General features: G+C 39.0%; 1 protein-coding gene across 1 annotated transcript in view; it reads right to left on the bottom strand.

The window, feature by feature from the left end:
- Positions 1 to 12,917, bottom strand: part of LOC102040370 (vacuolar protein 8-like) — a 25,444-nt gene extending 12,527 nt beyond the window's left edge. Inside the window, exons 1-7 of the mRNA XM_031056273.1 lie at positions 12,407 to 12,917; positions 9,167 to 9,286; positions 8,108 to 8,227; positions 6,909 to 7,028; positions 2,395 to 2,517; positions 1,281 to 1,363; positions 1 to 70 (exon numbers count right to left, since the gene is read on the bottom strand). Coding sequence (XP_030912133.1) covers positions 1 to 70; positions 1,281 to 1,363; positions 2,395 to 2,517; positions 6,909 to 7,028; positions 8,108 to 8,227; positions 9,167 to 9,286; positions 12,407 to 12,632 — 862 coding nt within the window. The 5' untranslated portion in view covers positions 12,633 to 12,917. The remainder of the gene's footprint in view (positions 71 to 1,280; positions 1,364 to 2,394; positions 2,518 to 6,908; positions 7,029 to 8,107; positions 8,228 to 9,166; positions 9,287 to 12,406) is intronic.
- Positions 12,918 to 19,494: the final 6,577 nt, after the last annotated feature.

Genomic DNA, 19,494 nt, shown 5'->3' with positions numbered 1-19,494 from the left:
TGGGTCTCAGCAAGGCTTTGTGGTGCTGAACATTGGCTGCCATGTTGCTCAGGGCAGCACAGCTGTAATACTGCAAAGAACCAAGAAAAAACATAGAGAGAAAGGTCACAGTGGTGACACACTGAAGAGAATACAAATAAATTGGAGAAATGCTCGGATTTAAAACCGATGAAAATAACATGCTTTTTCATCCTAAGGGTGTTTATAGGGTTGACACAACATGCTGTAGCTGCTCCAGCAATCCTGCTGGGGCGTGTAGCACATTCATTAGGACCCTGGCTGTTTGGGAACATGCTCTGCTGCTGCAATGACATTGCTGCTGGCATCTAAGTTAAGTCATCTGCATTTATTGTATTATATGTTTACATTGATTTACTCAAGCTGGATGTAGCTATTGCCCTAGCATGCCAAGAGATCATTTCCAAAGGTCCTAACCATTAACGCTAGGGAGGACTACACATATAAATATACACATATCTATCACTAGGGAGGTATAATTACAAGAAACAGGTTGAGCTACAGAGATGGAAATTTTAAGATGAATCTCAGAGCAATCTAAAAATGCAGAAACAGTTTGCAGAAAGCAACTCCAGAGGGTCCACCCCTTCAGAAACCTAAAAAAATCTGAGTAGAGATAATTAAACTGATGGGGCAAAAAAAATTTGTGCTACTCAAAGGACTGAATAAACAAACTAGCAGAGTATAAGGCTTACAACTCTGATTCATAGTTTATTTATCAGCACACTTTTGCACTAAGACAAGCTCTCTGCTGAGTGTGCAGAATCACAAACAGGTGTCTGTGATAGGCATAAAATAGGATGTTTTACAGATATTTACAACAACAAGAAAAAGATCTTTTCAACTTGTCTTCTCAGAATACTTAGTAACATTGCTTAGAGTGAATGATCAAAGTTAGGATGCAAAAATACCCCAAACAAAACAAAAAACCAAAACCCAGAGGAAGAGGCCTATCTGCATCATGTCTGATCATCTGAAAAACACTAGAAGGTACCCACGAACAACCCTGTGCATGCATTAATGTGTGCTGGCAGAAGAAGTTTTGCATCATAAACTTTCTCCTGTGCAGTGAGACAAATTGGGTCTTTTAATATTTATTATGTGACTGAGCTGAGTTTCACCAAGATGCTCTCCCATGTTTTTCCACTTCACTAGTGAAACCATTCCTCCTTTTCCCCTTTTTCATTTCTGCATACTGAGGTTTGTGCTCTCCTTACAGTCACGATGTTACTGTTTTAAAATCTGACCTATTTTAGTCATACCTGGACTTCTGAGTCAGGAGATTCCAGCAGCAAGGCAAGAACTGGTAGGGCTCCTTCCTTGCATAGAACTTGTTGGATTTTCTCTGCCATTAAAAAGAAAACGTAAAAGTGTCTCCTCCTTCCCTCCCTCTCATCTGGAGGCACCATTCAAAAGGGATGTGCACAGTTCTTGGGTTCTAAAGAGTGCTGATGCTGTCCAAATATATGCCAGTCAGTGTGACTGGAGAGTATATAATTTAGAGCTTGCGTAATGTAGCAGTATGCAGATATTTTAGCAAAAAGACTAGCAGGCTGTCTGATTAAGCTTTTGATGGTTTTATGCTAAAAACTGCTCTGAGAGTCTGAATTGCTGGAGAAGCTGAAATGCCTCAGGTAGAATCTTCACTATGATTTCTGTGTTTTAAAAACAAATTATTTAAAATATTCTGAATAATACCAGAAATGTAATAGCCAACTGTATAAGTTCTTGCCAACTGTTTCCTTGCAGAACAGAGTTCAGAGATGTTACTTGTGACTTTATCGTTTAGCTCTGTGGAATAATGGTATCGTCTTGGTAGGTGAAATTTAATGCTTGTTTATTTCAGAGTTAATTATGGTAGTCTACATATAATTGCAGAGGACCAAGTACTACTTTTGATAAAGCTGTTTGCAGATATTCCAGGAGCCTTTAATGTCTGACCCATGATCGTTATACATAGCATATTCCAGCACTGAGTTAGTCAGAACAAGCGAAAAGCTCTTAAAGCTCAACTTTGTTGGATAAGCTCCTGAGATTGCTTTAAAGTACACCAAATGTCCTGCTATTTTTTTAGGCTAAATTATTTCTTTAACAAATAGCTAATTTTTTTCCTATTTCGTTGACTGATTGTTTAAATATTCATACACTAGCCCCTTGGATTTGAAAATCAAGCTATTTTGTTTTGCTACTAGGCAAAAAAGGGCCTGTATCAGTTAAACTTAAATCATCAACCTGTGGTACCAATATGAATGCCATAAGCAGAGGAAATAACTTGTTGCTCAGATATGCTTTTATTCTTGCCTTAAACTTTAGGATTATTTTTCTATCAGTGAGTTTTCTTTTGGCAATTTAGGTAAACCATTAGTCTGAAAATACCTGATTGTGTTAGGTTCAGAATAGCACCAACTGCATTTTGCTGGACTCTGGGATCATAGGAATTGGCAAGAGACAGTAGGGGTGTAACTCCTCTAGCAGCACCAATAGCCTCTCGGTTGGACTCTGGAGAAAATCAGAGAAAGAAATAAATATTTACTGCCATCTTACTGTGAACCACAAGCAGGACAACCAGCAGGACTTATCCCTTGGTGTTCCCTTCTCTGATTTCTCTGCATGCTCAAAGGAAACTCTTAAAAATTCTGAGAGCTTAACAGGAAGGAAACCAATTCATGATTTCTGGATTAGCCATAAATCACAGCTGGTTCAATGCTTTTGCTTTCTGACTAGGATAATTAAAATATCTTTAAGATCCTTTTAACAGGTTAACAGAGAGTCTTGCTTCATACCCTTGGTATGTCTGATCAACCTATTCACAGTGTGATAACAAAAAACTACATAATTAACTGCAGGTAAGGTTTAATTAATTTAGTAGGGTATATTCAGGGCCAAGTTCCTTCTTGGAATGTCCCTGTATTACTCACTTGACATCTACAAACAGTGCAGAGGTTTCTAAGGACAGAATTTGATTTAACCATTGGAATTAAATTTGACAAGATAATGCTTTTTTGAAGTGGTGGTGATTCCTTGCATGGCAATGTATTAAGTTGTACAGTTGTATTCAACATCCTGGAGTACAAGGAGAACTTAAAAAAGGGCAGCAGAATCTCTTAGGACTCTTGGATGAAAAACTGGTGAGAAAAGAACTTATTTCTGTAAAATTAACAATATTTATGCACAATTTAAACAATGGCCAGTCTGTGGAAGTTTCCTGAAAGAAACAGGATGCAGACAGAACAAAAAAAAAGAAAGGTATTTGGATGAGATAAATCTTCAGGTGCTAACTAACTTGGAGAGTTATGAGAACAAAGCTGCTAGTTTTATACCTAAAGCCTATATAGTGAGAAACTGACTCACTAGACAGATTAGCCAGGATGTTTATTCAAGTATAGTTCAGAGAGTATCAGTTTAATATTCCAGGGCAAGTAATTTTCTGTCTTCCTATTAGTATATACTCAAGTAAATAACTTTTATTCTGAAAAAAAATTGAGCAAAATAATTGTTCTGGGAAGAGTAATCTATTTAAAATAGCTTTTCCATGTGGGAAGCTATTATTCTGGTGAAATATTCTGGTCCTTTTCATAGACAAGCCCTTCTCTAATCTAATCTGCCTGCATACCATTCTTCTGTTTCTCTCAGTAGAAGCAGAAAGTCTTTTGTATGACTCCAATGGGTGTGATGCAAACTACTCAGGTGAATAAAAAAGAAGTAAAAAGATTAAGAAAAAATTTAGATATCACTGGTTCCCTTATTCTTGTACACAATATACTCCATGAATGTTTGTGAATGTGGAAAAGAACCTGACCTTGAGAAAAGGAATTATGAACATTTGGACAAAACTTGGGCAAATTCTTTCTTCTATCAGATATTGTGCCTGAACACTTGTTTTACCAGTTTATGATGACAGACTGGATGGGGAAATCTATCTCAGCAAGATGTGTAACTATTGCCATCTCTGTATGTGAAGTGGCAGGATAGATCATGTTTCTGTCCTGGACTACTTGTTTATCTTAAAAAAATGTAGTCCCTCCACTGATGCCACTGCAACCAGTGATACCCCCTGGAATGCTTTTAGAAGGAAGCCATGTGTTTGAGACACTCCTCTAAAGTGGGGAAATCAACATCTACTCAAGCTGTGTTTGAATAGCTCACTAATTTATAAATTCTTTCTTTCCACTCTCTGACATTTGTGTGCCTAAAAATTCCCATCAGAACAAGTTTGAATGTACTTTACACTCAGTGCAACCTCCTTGTTTTAGCTTAAAGCAGATGTTCAGGCCCCCCTAAACCCCCAACATGTGAACATTTAGTTCTGAAGTACTCTGAGTTCTTATCTCAGAACTGATTCACTCACTTTCACTCAGTGATTAAAAAGCTGCAGATAATTGCAACTATGCATGTGTCCTTTTGCTGCATGGACAAATGCTGGTGTTGGAACAAACTAAGCTTCAAATAGTTTTCCTCTGAATGGGTTAGTTTGTTCTTATTTTCAGGTCCCTATTGCAGCTGGGAGACACTTAGTTTACACATGACCTGCAGTAACACCGCTAAACAGTTTCACTCTGTACATAGTCTTGCATGCTTGTTGCAACAGAATTAAGACCATTCTTAGATGCAGAATTTTAGTCACCTTAAAGCCATCTAAGGATCTTCCTAATTTGGTTGTGCTTCCATATTTATCTTTTTTGCATAAATGGTCTTCTTGAAGGATATGACTGAACAGGATACTTTTCTCAAGCAGACACTTAAAAATATCCAGAGTCTGTGAGCTAAAATTAAAATAAACCCTGGAGAATTGCCTCTTGCTTTAGTCTCATTGCTTTGGTATCTGAAGATAGTCTGAAAAACAAATAAATGGATCCAGCCCATTTAAATTCTAGTTAAACTGTGACGGAGATCCTCAACACTGATCAAACACCAGGGAGCAACCCAGCCTATGCAGGACTGCCTACCTCTATGTTCAGCTTTGAAAGCTCTTTGAGTGCTTAATTTGGCGTACTTGTGCTCAGAAGGACATTGGCGCTTGAGGAAGTGTGCAGAGGCAAAAAAGACCACAGGGAATGAAGGTGGCCTGGATCTGCAGTGGCTGAGGGTCCCCTGTACTCCAGGTTAGACATCTAGAAGGCTATGAGTGTCTTCAGGACTAAGTAACATCCTTAGGTGCCCAAACAAATCACTTTCTCTGTGGGCTGTTTAAAACAGGTGAAGGGACATCTCTCTGTAATTTTTAGGGGCTTAACTTCAGTGATCCTACACAAAGAAAGTCCTTCTAGAGCCAGGTACCTATAAGTTTAGTGATGCCATGACTAATTAAGACATTTAAATGAGGCAATTTGCATTCCACACAAAGTAATACAGTATGTGGAATTCTTAACCTGACAATAATGTACAATGCTTAAAAATAAGCTCCTAAGGGAGAAGTGTTTAAAAACCTGAAAATAAAATAAAAAGGTGGTATAAAATGCAAATCAGCACTTTCATGTGGTTGGATCCTGCTTATCCACTCCTCCTTTGCAACATAAATACTTAAATGAGAAATTAACACTTTCATCATGCTTCCCTCAGCCTTCTGGGACACCAGACTGCACCTTCCCATGCTGGAGAAGGAAGCTGGCTACAGGAAGGGAAACAAATGTGAAAACACAGCTTTTCTACAGACTTGTACACAGTTTGTACTGGAGAACTACAAGTTTGCACAAGGTAGAGTAGGACAGACTAACATAATAACCTCTCTTTTGGTAACTGTGGCTGAACTTACCTGTCTGGATACCAGGAAAATATTAATATCATTATATGAAATATTCATATTCATAAGCAGAAGATGGTGACAAATGCAAGTAGTACATGATGGATAAAAAACTGACTGAAAGCAAACTGGAAGCAAATTTTGCTGAATGGAAATGACCACCTGGGAAGAGGCTACAAATGGAATTCCATGAGGGCTAGTCTGTGCTTTGAATCAGAGAGTTGAAACAAAGATGCGAATGTAGAACTGTCAATGCAGTGGAAGACCAGAATATTTTACAAATAAGAGACAAGTCAGAATACTGAAGCAATGGAAACAGAATGAAACCTGTACAAAATGCAGGGATCTGCACTTGGAAACATTTGTGGTACAGAGCCTTGATTACTTGGTGTCTGCTGGAAATAGCAGCAAAGGAGGAGCAAGCCTAAGTGATTAAGTCAGCTGTAGGATGACCATATCACCATGGCACAATCACCAAACCTGCAAGTGTTACCATGAGATGTACCACAAAACATATTTCCACATGTGCCACAATAAAAGGCACAGGTCCAGTTATGAGACCCCAGCTGAAATACTGCACATTTCTTGTGACTTCTCTTTCAGAAGAGATGAATCCAAAACAGAACTCCTGAAGCATTTATCTATATCTTGGCACTGTAACAACACCACTGCCTGAGGCCTGTGGTATCACCATACAGCACATGCAAATGCTATGTTCCATTCCTGGAACATATAATTTATACCCGGAAGGACTCTGAAGATGAATGGAGAGTCTCACTTACAAGAGGAGTCTTAAAAGACCTTGGCTTTCTCAGTCTAGTAAAATGAAGGAACCTCATCAGCATAGACATCAGAGGGACAGAACTCCTGAAGCAAAAGCCAATGCAGACATTAATTAAGATAAGCCAGTCATGCATACATTTAGGATGAAAATCAGAAAAAGGTTTGTAATCATAAGAGCACAAAGTCAGAAACACTGAGAAAAATAACTGGAATGTCAGGAGGTTGAATTTATGATGTGGAAATACCAAAACTTGTTGCTGCATCTTATGACTCTCAAACCAATTGCAAATAGGTTGCATCATCTTAAAATATGATGGAAGAATTGAATGAATTCACAGCTGAGGATAAAGGCAAAGAGAACACTCACCTGAAACAGCCAAAGTCATGATGCAGGCACAGGAATTACACTGGACAGTGGGATCCTCTGATTCAAGCAGATCCAGAATTGGCTCAAGTAAACCCATTTGGACAACTAATTCTTTGTCAACTATTCAAAAATTCAAGAAAAAATAGACAAATAAAAAAGTAAGGAGTTAGTGATTTTGTGGAAAGAATACATCATCCATTGACTGCTTGGGCGATCTACATTACGATTATACAAAATAGAACTAAGATAGAAACAGCCAGAAAGCCACTCACAGTCTCCAGCTGGGCTTGCTTAATTCTCCTTCAGATGCATGAAAGACTGTAACAGATGTTTGGAGGTTTTAGGCCAGAAGGTCTCAAATCAGGTTAATTTTGGCAAGAGCAACTGCAGTTTCCAATACGTTCACAACTTACTCAGCAATCCCCCTCCCCCCTTTCTTTTTCTTCTGAGGTCTACCATTTAAGTATCATTTTTCTTTGTAAATAGTGACATGATATTATTTGCAGCAAAATCCTTAAGAAAGAAAGCAAAGAAAAAAGCCAGCTTCGCTGAAGACTGACCCTGTCTTCTGCTATGATAGGACTGCAGGATGGAACACTTGTTGTGGCCCAGGTGACCAGGAGAGCAGTAGTAGATGCAACAAGGGCTCTGCTGATGAGGTGTGGCATGTTCTTGCCCTGTCTATCAACATAAACTTTATTGCGAAGTTATTCTTCTGCATCTCCCAGATTCTATTTCATATCTATTTTCCCCTTTGGTTATAGAAGCAATTGTACTAAGCATTTAAACTTTTTTTTTTCTGCAAGCAATTTAAGACTAAGGTCCAGTTCATAAATAACCAGAAAATGAACACTGTCTTGTATATAGAGTTTATTTCTATTAGCTGTATCTGTTGTTTAAAAGGAAAAATGTCTGTAGATCCAAGAATGAGAACAGAATTCCCACACTGGCCTGGGAATAATTCATCAGCCTTTGCACACAGATCCAAGAACTCATCACATTACATAATGTAGCTGGAGGGATCTGATCTATCTTGGTGCCACCAGAAGCTATGTATATTGCAGTCAGAATCAGACTCACACTTGTCCTATGAGGAACACAAAAAAAGGAATCTAGATTTGTGTAGAAGTGCCTTCTGTCTGAGTCTAGCTAAACAGATACTTCTTCACCTGAAGAGAGATGTGTCATTAATTACTCACTATTTCCTTCCAGTAGGAAGTTGACAAGGGACAAGGAAGACATCTGCTGCACTTCCAGGTCAGCAGAACGTAGTAAGGCATAGAAGGGTTCCAGATGTTCCACAGGCAGGGGGATGTTCACTGCAAGAGTGAGAGGCAATATTCATTAATCCTATTGTTCATCACAGTCACATTTTTCCCTTGATGGACTTAAGCATGAGGTGCTCCTATACATAGGTTGAGTGGTATTCACCTTCATTAAAATTCCACTGCCACTGGCAAACAGGGCAAGTTTCCTGAAGAGGTTTTGAATAATCAAGTACTTCAAAAACATCATGGGAAGGGACGCAGTGTGCCCTGCTACCAAATAAGTCATTCTGCCTCACAGCAGGTCCTTGCCTTGTTGGCTACCTGCACTTTTTATCCAGCAAATAATACATGGGATAAAGCTATAATCCAAGTGACAGAATATTCTTTTTGAAATAAAATTAAAATAAATAAATAAATTGCAACCTGCTTATTGCTAGTATTTTTACCTTTTTGTAGAATTCAAACTCTTGCTGATATTTTATTTGGGATATCTAGGCTGACTCCTAACTATTAACAAACTACCTTAAGAGCTAAGTGATCCCACAGAATATTTGGAACAAAGAAGAATGTGTCCTTCATAACTTTTCACTACAATCTATCTTCTGGAGTATTGTCCTCTTCTGTATATAATTTTTAACATTAATTGGTCACTATGTCCATTTCCTTTCACCATAGTTTGACTGTGTTGCTTTTAGGAGATTCAGTATACACTAACTTTAAATACTTTGGGTTCTGCTGAGCTTCACATAAGTGTAACAATTTCATAAGTAACAGTCTTTCATAATCGTAAGAGATATCTCCTGATAGCAAAACCCAGAACTGACTCTGCCTATGTGGCAATGATAGTTTTCCAGCTTCCTTAGCAAACAACATGGCATGAAAGCAAAAAAAAAAACTTGCTTAATGAATCAAAAAGAGTTTCACAGTTTGAAATAATATTTTTATTTATAATTACATGAAAATTTTCTAATGCTTACTGAGATAACTTACTGTGCTGACTCATATGCAAGTAATAGAGGGCAGCTGACTGCTGTAAACCTGGGTTTTCTGAAAAGGATAAGGTCCTCAAGGCTTCCAGAGGGTCCTTTCCCAGTGGAGACATTTCAAAATCTAAAGATGTAAAATGACAGCACAGGTTTAACTACATCTGTAAAGGGTTAGTTTACAAAAAGAAATTAAAACTTAAAGCCAACCAAATGCATAAGGATTTTTGTACTCCATAAAGCCCATCTATCTTTATTCATGTTTCCATGAGCAGAAGCAATAGATGAACTGGGAATAACCTGTCCTTGGCAATGCCTCTTGTAAAGCTCACAAAGCTAGTGATTGGAAACAAGATAAATTATAACCTTTAGACACTTTTATGCTATCTAATACAAATGCAGGTGTTCTTGTTCTCCACAAAAATCTCTACCTTTTTCTGAATCTTTGTTAAAATACTGAATGTGGTGTTCTTAGTTAAGAGTATATATTTCTAATTTATTTTGTATTTCTACATATATTTATAAGTATAGAAAAAGTATATATTTCTAAGTTACCATATCTGAAGTTCACTGTGTTTCCTGTCTTGGGTATTGAAATACAGGATTTAAAGCAATAGCAACATGCAAACTGGCTTGACTCAGGCTTAAATTTCTAGCATGAGTCTACCTGTTCTTGAGTATGGTAGCTCCCCTACGAATAAACCAGATGTTCAACAACAGTCATCAAGCAATAGCAGTCATGCATGACTTCTGTAAGTCACTGCATAATATAATATGTGGAATGGAGCAGCAGAGAGGAAAAGGAAAGGGACACTGAATGAAACAAAGTTAAAAAGGCAATGTATGATTGATCAACTGGTGGAGCACACAATTTTAAGATATATTTTCAGGCAATAGATTAAAGCTGTGCTATAATGATTGAAATATCTCTGTGAAAAATATCTAGATATTACCTCCCACGAGACAAAGAAATGTGAGGGATGTGAGAAGCACGAGTGTTCATGCCTCACTGCAAAACACAGCCAATATCTCAAGCCATTAGAAGTTGCTGACATGTCAAGACTAGCAAACTCCTACCCTCAGAATTAGGCAAGTCAGCTTCACAGAACTGCTTCATATAAAGATAATTTTTAAAAATAATTAGTAGTATACACAAAGGGAAGGACTTGCCTGGGTGTGCAAGGTTTTAGACAAAAAAAAACCCAAAAAAATCTCTTCATGTGATTTAATTCTGTTCCTTTCACTATCTGAACCTGAATCTATCTGATTCTTCTAAATATGGTTTTGTCTGGGAGAGTGATAAAACTCAAACCACTCAAAATTTTCACCTGCTCAAAATATCAAAATTTGCTGCCCTGGTTAACAGATGAGTGTGATGATCAATGATGAAGTCTCTCCTTGCACCCAAATTGCCCAAACACTGTCTTTTTGCTTATTAGATTTTGTTCCTATTTATTATATTTTGTTTATTATATTTTGTTTTGAGGATAGGCTTGTTCCCTCTTGGAATAAAATAAAAGGTGAGTGTTAAAGTAAGAGGGATGTGTCTTGGTTCTCTTTGTGAGGCTTCCCTGCCTCCATTTGTCTAGGCAGTAAGATTTGGCCATCCAGACAACCAGATTGGTTCTGCTTCCTGGGTGCTGTATGTGTCCTGTCACAGACAGTGGGACCTCCCTGAAACCCCTCATTGTCATGTGCACTGTTGTCAGTGAAGCCCTAGGTTTCCTGCTGCTGTACCCCAACTCCCATGGATCCAAGACAGAGCAGAGTTTTAATGACTGATCTCAGAGAGGAAAGGATCTCTCAGGAAAACACACATTTATTATTTTCAGGGAACACCAGTGGCTACTACAAGGAACCATTCTGGCCTCCCCTTTATTACATCTCAGCCATCAGCTGTGCGGGGATACTGCCAAGACAGGCTCCTATAGAGTCAGGAGCACGCTGGACTTTGGAAGAGGAAGTTCAGCCCTGGAAGATCTCCACTGTATAACAAGCTGAAAGATCTGTTCCTATTCTAGATATGAATGTCAGGATTTAAACCAGCACTAAAGGTGCAACAATCAGTGAACCTTATCAGCAGCACAGGACCCACTACATTCACTGGATAATGGCACCAGCTAATACCATCTGAGGCTAATCCACACATGTTCCCAAAAACCAGAGTCACCAGAGCAATTATTCCAAAGGTTATTCCATGACAGATCATTTCAAATAGAATTAACCATGTCACACCAAGGAAAAATGTCTCTCCTGGTTCCCCTTACAAGATTGTTTCATGTTCCCAAAAAGGACAAGTAAATGAATAGTAGTTCCACACCCTTCACACAAACCAAAGTAGGGGACTATGCAATTTTGTGTAGTAGCTTTAGCCCAAAGCTGTTAAACATAAAGTATACCAAATTAGTTGTGAGACAAAGCAAAACCAATCAAGGAATGACCCCTTTATCTCAAGATAAGGACTATTTTTAGATTGGACAACCAACAAAATACTCATTCAAGATGATTGCAGAAGTGAAATAAAAACCCAAGTTTTCCTATTGATATTGTATCCTAGAACAGGACAAAGAGGATATCACAAACAGAAAAACAGAGGAAATAGGCAGATAACCTGTAAAGTTAAGGAGATAGATGAAGACATGCATTTACTTTGATTCAAACAGAATCCCATGATTGCGATTAAGCCTGATGTCTCAAACGTTTGCACAAAAGCACGGTTGCTTGGAATCCTGAGAGCTCAATGATGCTTGTCCCAGGGTGACTTTGATCTTCCCCATGTATAGCCCAGACATTCCTAGCATAAGTCCCAGTGTTCAGCCAACACAGAGGTGCACAACTGTGCACATCACACTGTGATCTGCCCACTTACAGCTCAGCACTCACGTAGCATCCAGTCCTATCAAAGCCTATGTCCAATTTTGTCTGTTCCTTTTGACTGATTTCAAAAAAGTAACTTTCATTTCTAGAAGGACTCACTTTTATGAAACATATTTACATGGGTTATATATTAACAGTGGTGGCAGAGCAAGAAAGTTACTGACCACTTCTACCCAGATCCAACTGTTGCACGACTTGAGCCCTTGGTGTCATGTACACAAAGAAAATGCTCTGTAGTTCTGGCCTTTCCTCATCATCACCAAGCTGCTCAATGCCATACCAGAGCAGAGCAGATAGCAATTTGCTTTTAACCCACAAAATGAATCCCTTTGCTCTTTCACAATCCTTTAGAAATAGAAAGTCTTCTTACCTGTTTCAATATGCTGCAGAAACTCCTGTGCGGTCACTCTCTCATGAGGCTGTAGGATGGGCTTGTACAGCTGTCTGTTTTTAGAGCTGTTCTGTTTTAAGCAGGAGCAATTGCTTATCAGAGTTAAGCATTCCTTGATGCCTTGCACCAAGTCAGAGGACATCCTCTGAACAAAGCCTATGAAGTCCCGCAGGAGCTGCATGCATCGTCCACATAGCTGACCCATTCTTGTTGCAGCAGCAGCACAAAGCAAGAAGAAAAGTAAGGAGATGGAAAAAAAAGTTTCTTCTCAATTTGTCTGCTTTTTGCACTAGCTTGCCTCCTCACTGTTTGTTCTGTCTTACAGATATTAACACCACACCACGCACAGATGCTGTAAGGCAGACAGACTTCTGTGTCCAAAAAAATACATTTCACAAGGCTGGTTTCTGCAGATCTCCTGAAGTTCATAAATTATTATTTAAAATGAGTGCACCGGAGACACACCTTCCTTTCACTTGAAGAGAAGTAAGATAATGACCTAAACACATTTCATAGAGAGCAAATGGAGTTTAGGTTATGGATCATACAAGCCCGTATGAGACTAGAAAAACTCTGGGATAATGGAAAATGCAACCTGTTTTTGTAAGGCAGCTTTCCACATGAAAGGTAGGCACCACCTTGTCTGCATGTGTACAAGCTGCAGCTACCAATTGGAGAGAGGAAGATGAAAAAAAAAAAAAGAGCAAGCGAACAGGTTTTTCCAGTTTTTGCTGAAGCACAGATCAGAACAAAGGAGCTGTTGGACAAACAACTTATAACTCAGTCACCTGAGACTTTGCAAATCAGCAAGAATAGAAAACAGGGAAAAAAAAAGACGGCGGCCAAATGAATTTAGCACGATTTTCTTCCTGCCAAGCCAGTCCTGCTGAGTGGGCTGGATAAGTTAGAAATGGGAGGATGCAAAAATTATTTGCTGTTTTTATGCAGAAAGAGGTAGTAAAGGAAAATGTTCAGTTCTCCTTTTGCTTAATTCACCAGTCTAGTACATGTGCCCACCCTTGGCTGAAGAGATTTACAAATGACCCTGGTTTAATTCTTGCAGCATGAGGTGATTTTTGTAATATTGAGGATTCCAGTAAAAACTGGTTTGATTCACGGTCACCTTAATTAGGGATCCTGTAGGTACTAGTCTGCTGAAAGTTAATCACTTTTATTAATTTCTTATTCATAGATTTGGTGGATTTATTCTAATGATTGTATTTGATACATTTATTGGTAAGTTTTCACCTCTGTCCTTTAATGAATCTTTATTTTCTAAATAAAGCATGTTTGAAAATCAACCCTTTGTTCTGCAGCCATCTCCAAACACTCATGAACAGACTCACCCAAATCCCTCTGGTATGTCCAACAACTGCTTTTTTTTCTCTTGATGTAATTTTCTTAATCACAAATACCACCGGTCACAAATAAGCTTACCTACACTGGTAAACCAAAAGATATGATGCTTCTAATACATAATGCAATTCATTACAAAGAACTGTGATTTTGATTTTTCTGTCTACTTCCTTGACCAGCTCTGCAAATCCATTGAGTTCTGATCTCTGTCTGGCTTCTTAATGTTATCAAAAGCTAGGCTAGTATGTCTATTTTCCCATCATGTTTTCTGGATCCTTTCAGTAGTGGTCTTCTAAAAAATAGGGAACCCTTGTGATTGCCAGGTCCTACTTCTGCCACCACTTGCTCTTCACCTTCGCTCATCATTTTCCACCCTTCAGCTTTCATCCTAAAAGCCTGCTACCCATCACATGCTCCTTCTCTCTCTTGCTCTGCTCTGTCTAATAAACTGTAATGGTTAATTGTGAGGTTCTTTAAAGGTAACTTGAACTGTATTGCACTGAGATGAGAAAACAACAGGATTGTTTCAATGATACATGTGCTAGCAATGACTGCATTTCCGTAGTGTTCTTACTAAACATTTCAAAATGTACTGCGAACACTAAAAACAGCTTCCCAATGCATCTGTAAAGATATTACCAAAATGGTTTAAAAACAAGTTTCAGAGATGCCAAGATCTTGCAATTCTGTTTTAGATAAGTGGGAGTTAAAGAAGTGCATGACACTTGAAAATTAGGCTATAATTTGCCTGAAGGCATAAAACTCAGGTGTGCTGATACATAGTTTGATGACTCAGTCAGGCCAATTGTTCTTTGATTTGAAACAAATACTTGAAAGCCAGTGTGGAAGGCGGTTCACGGATCTTCAAACATTCTCTGAAATCACAACAGCTGCTATAAAGATAAGAGTTGAAACTATAAATCAAATGTTTTTGATTGGTTTCATGACCTTGATAAATTTCCTTATTAATTGAATAAAATGTCAGCTCAAGTTTGCAGAAGAGGAAAAAAATAGTAGTACCATAATAATGTTAGACTATTTTTGCTTTTATTCCTGTACAGAACATGCTTCAAATAGTACATGTCCCACACTCAATATCTTGATTTTTGTCTCCAAGGGGAAAGAAAAATCTGTTCCTTTGTACAGTGTTAAAAAAGCCTCTCCAACCCATTTCCATTCAGTTTTTGGTGCAAAAGAGACTTCCAAGAAGTAACCTTACTGTTTGAAAGCTATTTGGAATTCTGTATAAATGCATTTGGGAGTTTAAATCTATTTGCCAAAAAAACAGATGGATTCTGTAGCTAAACAGAAAGCTTCCACTGGTCCAGCATTTAATCTGGCATATAGTTTCTCTGCAAATGACAGAAAATGCTGCTTTTGGGTACAGTCCCTTAAGCACCTGACACTCACAGTAGATTTGTTTCGTTTTGACTCAGAAAATGTAAAAAAATATACTTATTAATCTACCATTTTGCTTATGCAGCATGTCAGTGCTTGAACTGCTTCTTTTAACAGAAATTCTCTTATCCAGATGGCAATGGTGCATAACTTTTGACTGCTCAAAAGTTGTCTGTCACAGGAGAGATGTACACAAATACTCTTTCTAGTCCTCTTTCATACATGACCTAGGGTCTCTTCATGCTATCAGGCCCCCAAACACCCTCAGGCTCTGACATAAATATTCGGGGGAAAAAAGTCAAATTTATTTGAACTATGGTAGTAAACTCCTAGTTCCTGGTTCTGGATTTTAAAAATACTGTTATCCCTGTAGTTTTAATCAATGGAGAAAGGCTTTTTGCAGAGTGTAGGGGAGAGGCAGTGACTGAGAACTTGTGTAGTTGTGTACCAGTCAAATAAGAAAAAAGGTACTTAAAAGCAGTAAATTAAAAGAATATACTCACATTATTCAAGAATCCAAAAGTGTTAAAAAATTGAACTAATTAAATTGATTAATTAGTTCAATTAAAATTTAACTAATTAAATTTGCTTTTTATAAATTTGTTCCATGTAATCTTTTTATTGCAACTTTGTCTTATACATATTTCTTTCATATTCTTCTCTCATCCTCTTGTTCATCAGTGAGGAAAGCACTGTACAGTTTAGAAAGATGCACGATGGCTGTGCATTGGTGCTTGTTTAGCAAGAGATTTGGTTGAAAAGGTTGTAGCTCCCCATAGCCTAGCGGGTCTTCATTGTTCCCATACCTGCAGCTGAGGCCTCCTCACTTGTACTAATTCAGTACTCTTTAAACTGGATCTATGAAATTTTCTGACTATAAAATAGTCAGAACAGAAAATAGTCACAACAAAAAGCCAACAACAAATCAAGGGAATTAAATTCTCAAAATGGACCTACCATTAACAGAATTGTAGAATAAAATAAACAATTTGAAAAAAAAATATTGGGAAAGAACAATTGGAAATTCTGAGTCTAATGTATGCAACTTATATTACCACTGAGCTCTTTTATATATATCTATGTACACACATATGGATATATGGTGTATATGGTACAGATGCATATATATACACAAAATACACAAAATAGATATAAAAAATACATGTGCGTACGTGTGTGTGTGTGTGTGTGTGTGTGTGTTACAAATTCAGGAGGAGTTCAGCTGAACATAAACAGACTACAGTCATTCAAGCAGGGAGGAAGCCAGATGTGAGGACATGATAGATCCAAATTTGTGGAAATCTGCCAGGGGTTACTTCGTTGCATAGCTAGGCAGAGCTTTATGTGCATTCACTGTGATTTCTGTAGAGCATAAATGAAGCTGTTCTCACTGCATCTAATTCCTTGGCTGAGGTATTTGCCCATCCTCCTTCAGAGGGAGAGTGCCATCTACTGAAGCATTCCTTTACACAGCTCCCTTGAGCCTTGTCCCACTCACGGATTGACAAAATCCATTCAAAGGGGTTGTAAAACTGAACAAGGTTTTAAAAGGAAAAGCAGCTGCTGTAGATGCGTGTCTGTTTCAAAGCACCAGCTGCATGTAAAGAACCAGGCCAAAGATAGTAAATACAACCACTGACTTGTGCAAGCTTGTGCTCCAGCTTTTGAAGAGATTAAAGACAATTTCACTCTGAGGTTTCTTCATTCCTAATAAATCCTTGGAACTGAGATTACATTACCATTTTGTAACTCTTAGGAGTGGCATTCCCTGATCGGACAATCCGATTTCACTGCTGACTATCAACCACAGACTTTCCTACCGATTCCTCCTTTCTGTGTTAGTGCTCAGAGGATGTACAACTAGTCAGCCAATTTACTGAACAGTGAGAACGCCTGATAGCAGTCACCAAGAGTCTGGCTTGGGCCAGTGATGACACAGTATTATTGTGATGCTTTGTCTTTATGTATTTGCCCATTTGTCTTGAGCTTCATATGTCATTGTAAATTTTCTGGACTGCTGCTGTATTCAAATAAAGCAGCAGTTTGTGTCATGACCAGAGCTACTGTCTCCTATGACAATAATAAGCATATAAATTGAAATATTTTTGGTATTTTTTATTGCTTTGTAGCAAAAGATAGTATCTCTAAAACATCAAAGGCAGCTCAGAGGTGCCAATGTGCCTTAGAGGTCTGAACAAATTGTATAAAAAGGAAGTTAAATTTTACAAGGTAAATTACCACACGAAGTCATGGAGTCAGAGGAGACAGAAACCTGTCAGCTTGTGTTTCATGTGAATACCCTTAGAAAGCCACAGGTCTGGTGTGTTTCAAAGCACAGGTGCCTGTACCAAGGGGTTCCACTGAAGAATCACACAGCCCATAGCTCAAATGTCACATCTGGCAAGACAAGGAGTGAACAAAACTTAGAAAGAACTTGCACTATTTGCCATCAGGAAAATATATTTGAAACATTTTACAATATATTTTCAAAAAGTTTCACATTATAGTTTGTTTTTTCCATCTGGGCACATAGCATGTTGTCTTAAACACAATAGAGAACTGTAGTAGAACTTTTTCTGTCCCAATAAGATAGATACCACATACCTTATATCAGCTTACATCCCACAAATCTTTGTTGGTGCCAGTGGGATTGAGTGCACCCTCAACAAATTTTCCAACAACACCAAGTTGAGAGGTGTGGTCAGCACACTGGAGGGAAGGGATGCCATCCACACGGACCAGGACAGGTTTGAAGTGGGCCTGTATGAACCTTATGAAGTTCAACAGGGCCGAGTGCAAGGTTCTGCACCTGGACAATCCCAAGCACAAGCACAGGCTGGCAGAGAATGGATTGAGAGCAGCCCTGAGGAGAAGAACTTGGAGTGGGATGCTGAAGGATGAGAAGTTAGACATGAGCCAGCAATGACAGCTCACAGCACAGAAAGCCAGTCATGTTCTGGGCTGCATCCCAAGCAGAGTGGCCAGTAGGAGGAGGGAGGAAATTCTGCCCCTCTGGTCTGCTCTGTGAGAGTCCACCTGCAGTGCTGTGTCCACCTCTGGGGCCCCAACACAACAAGGACAAGGACCTGCTCAAGCAAGTCCAGAGGACCAGAGGGCTGGAGCACCTCTCCTGAAGGCTGAGAGAGCTGGGGCAGTTCACTCAGGAGATGAGGGAGGCCTGAGATCATACAGCAGCCTGCCAGTACCTATGGGTAGGGGGCTGCAAGAGGGCAGGAGAGTGACTTTTTACAGGGGCATGTAGTGACGGGCCAAGGGGCAATGGCTTTAAACTGAAAGAGGGTAGGTTTAGTTTAGATATTATGAAGAAATTCCTACTGTGGGAGTGGTAAGGCAGTGGCACAGGTTACCCAGAGAAGCTGTGGATACAACAGCTGTGCAACTGCTCAAGGCCAGCCTGGATGGGGTTTTGAGCAACCTAGTCTAGTGGAAGGTGTCCCTGCAAGAGCAATTCGCAGAACCATTAAAAAATAGGTGTATTAAACGCAGCCAAGTCTCAGGACAGTTCTGAAAATGCTACAGGCCCTGGTAAATTGTCTTCCCTCACAGGTTCCTTATCACAGCTCAAAGAGCCTCTTCATTAAAAGTGCCTTACTGTTGGTTACAGAAAAAGCTGTAGCATGTGTGCTGTACTTGAGGTACACATCCATTACGCCTAACCCTGCTGAAAGGAAAACCTTAAAAGGAGAGAGGGATTTGTTTCTCTGTAGGCCAGACTGTTCATCAGTTAACCACAGTTTTTATTTTAGCACCAACTACTCACTGGTTGCTGCCTCCATAGAAGGCTACATTTCAAAGAATTTAATAGCCACAATAAATAGCCCTAACCAGCGCATCACTTTGCCTACACATGGAACAACAAACCAGCATTTGGGGATTATGTCTGTTTCTCATCTTCCATGCCTTTTTCTTCCATCAGTTGCTTTTGGCTGCCTCCCAGTCATTGTCCCCAGAATTAACAAAATTCATGTTAAAATGGCATTGCTTTTTTTTTTTTTTGTAACGGGTTGTTTTAAGTTTCTTGCCCCAAAAAATAATGGACAATAGCCTTCTAAAAAATAAATCAGCTGTGTAAGATTCAAGAAGTGTGAATTACTCATCAATGCTCTCAAGTGAATGGTGATTCTTCGCGCTGTCCTTGCGCACGGCTGAGTTAGACTCGAAATGGGTCCTTTCCAACTTAGAATACTCTGTGATTCCGTGAATTGTAGCACTTGGCCAGCGTACACACACCGCTTCGTCCACTAGTCAAAGGCTGCTCATTCGCAGCCCTCGGCCGCACCTTTGTGGTGCCA

Source organism: Geospiza fortis, unplaced genomic scaffold (assembly GCF_000277835.1).
Source record: "Geospiza fortis unplaced genomic scaffold, GeoFor_1.0 scaffold162, whole genome shotgun sequence".
Lineage (NCBI taxonomy): Eukaryota > Metazoa > Chordata > Aves > Passeriformes > Thraupidae > Geospiza > Geospiza fortis.
The sequence above is the reverse complement of the archived record's forward strand: the minus strand, read 5'-3'. Positions and strand labels throughout refer to the sequence as shown.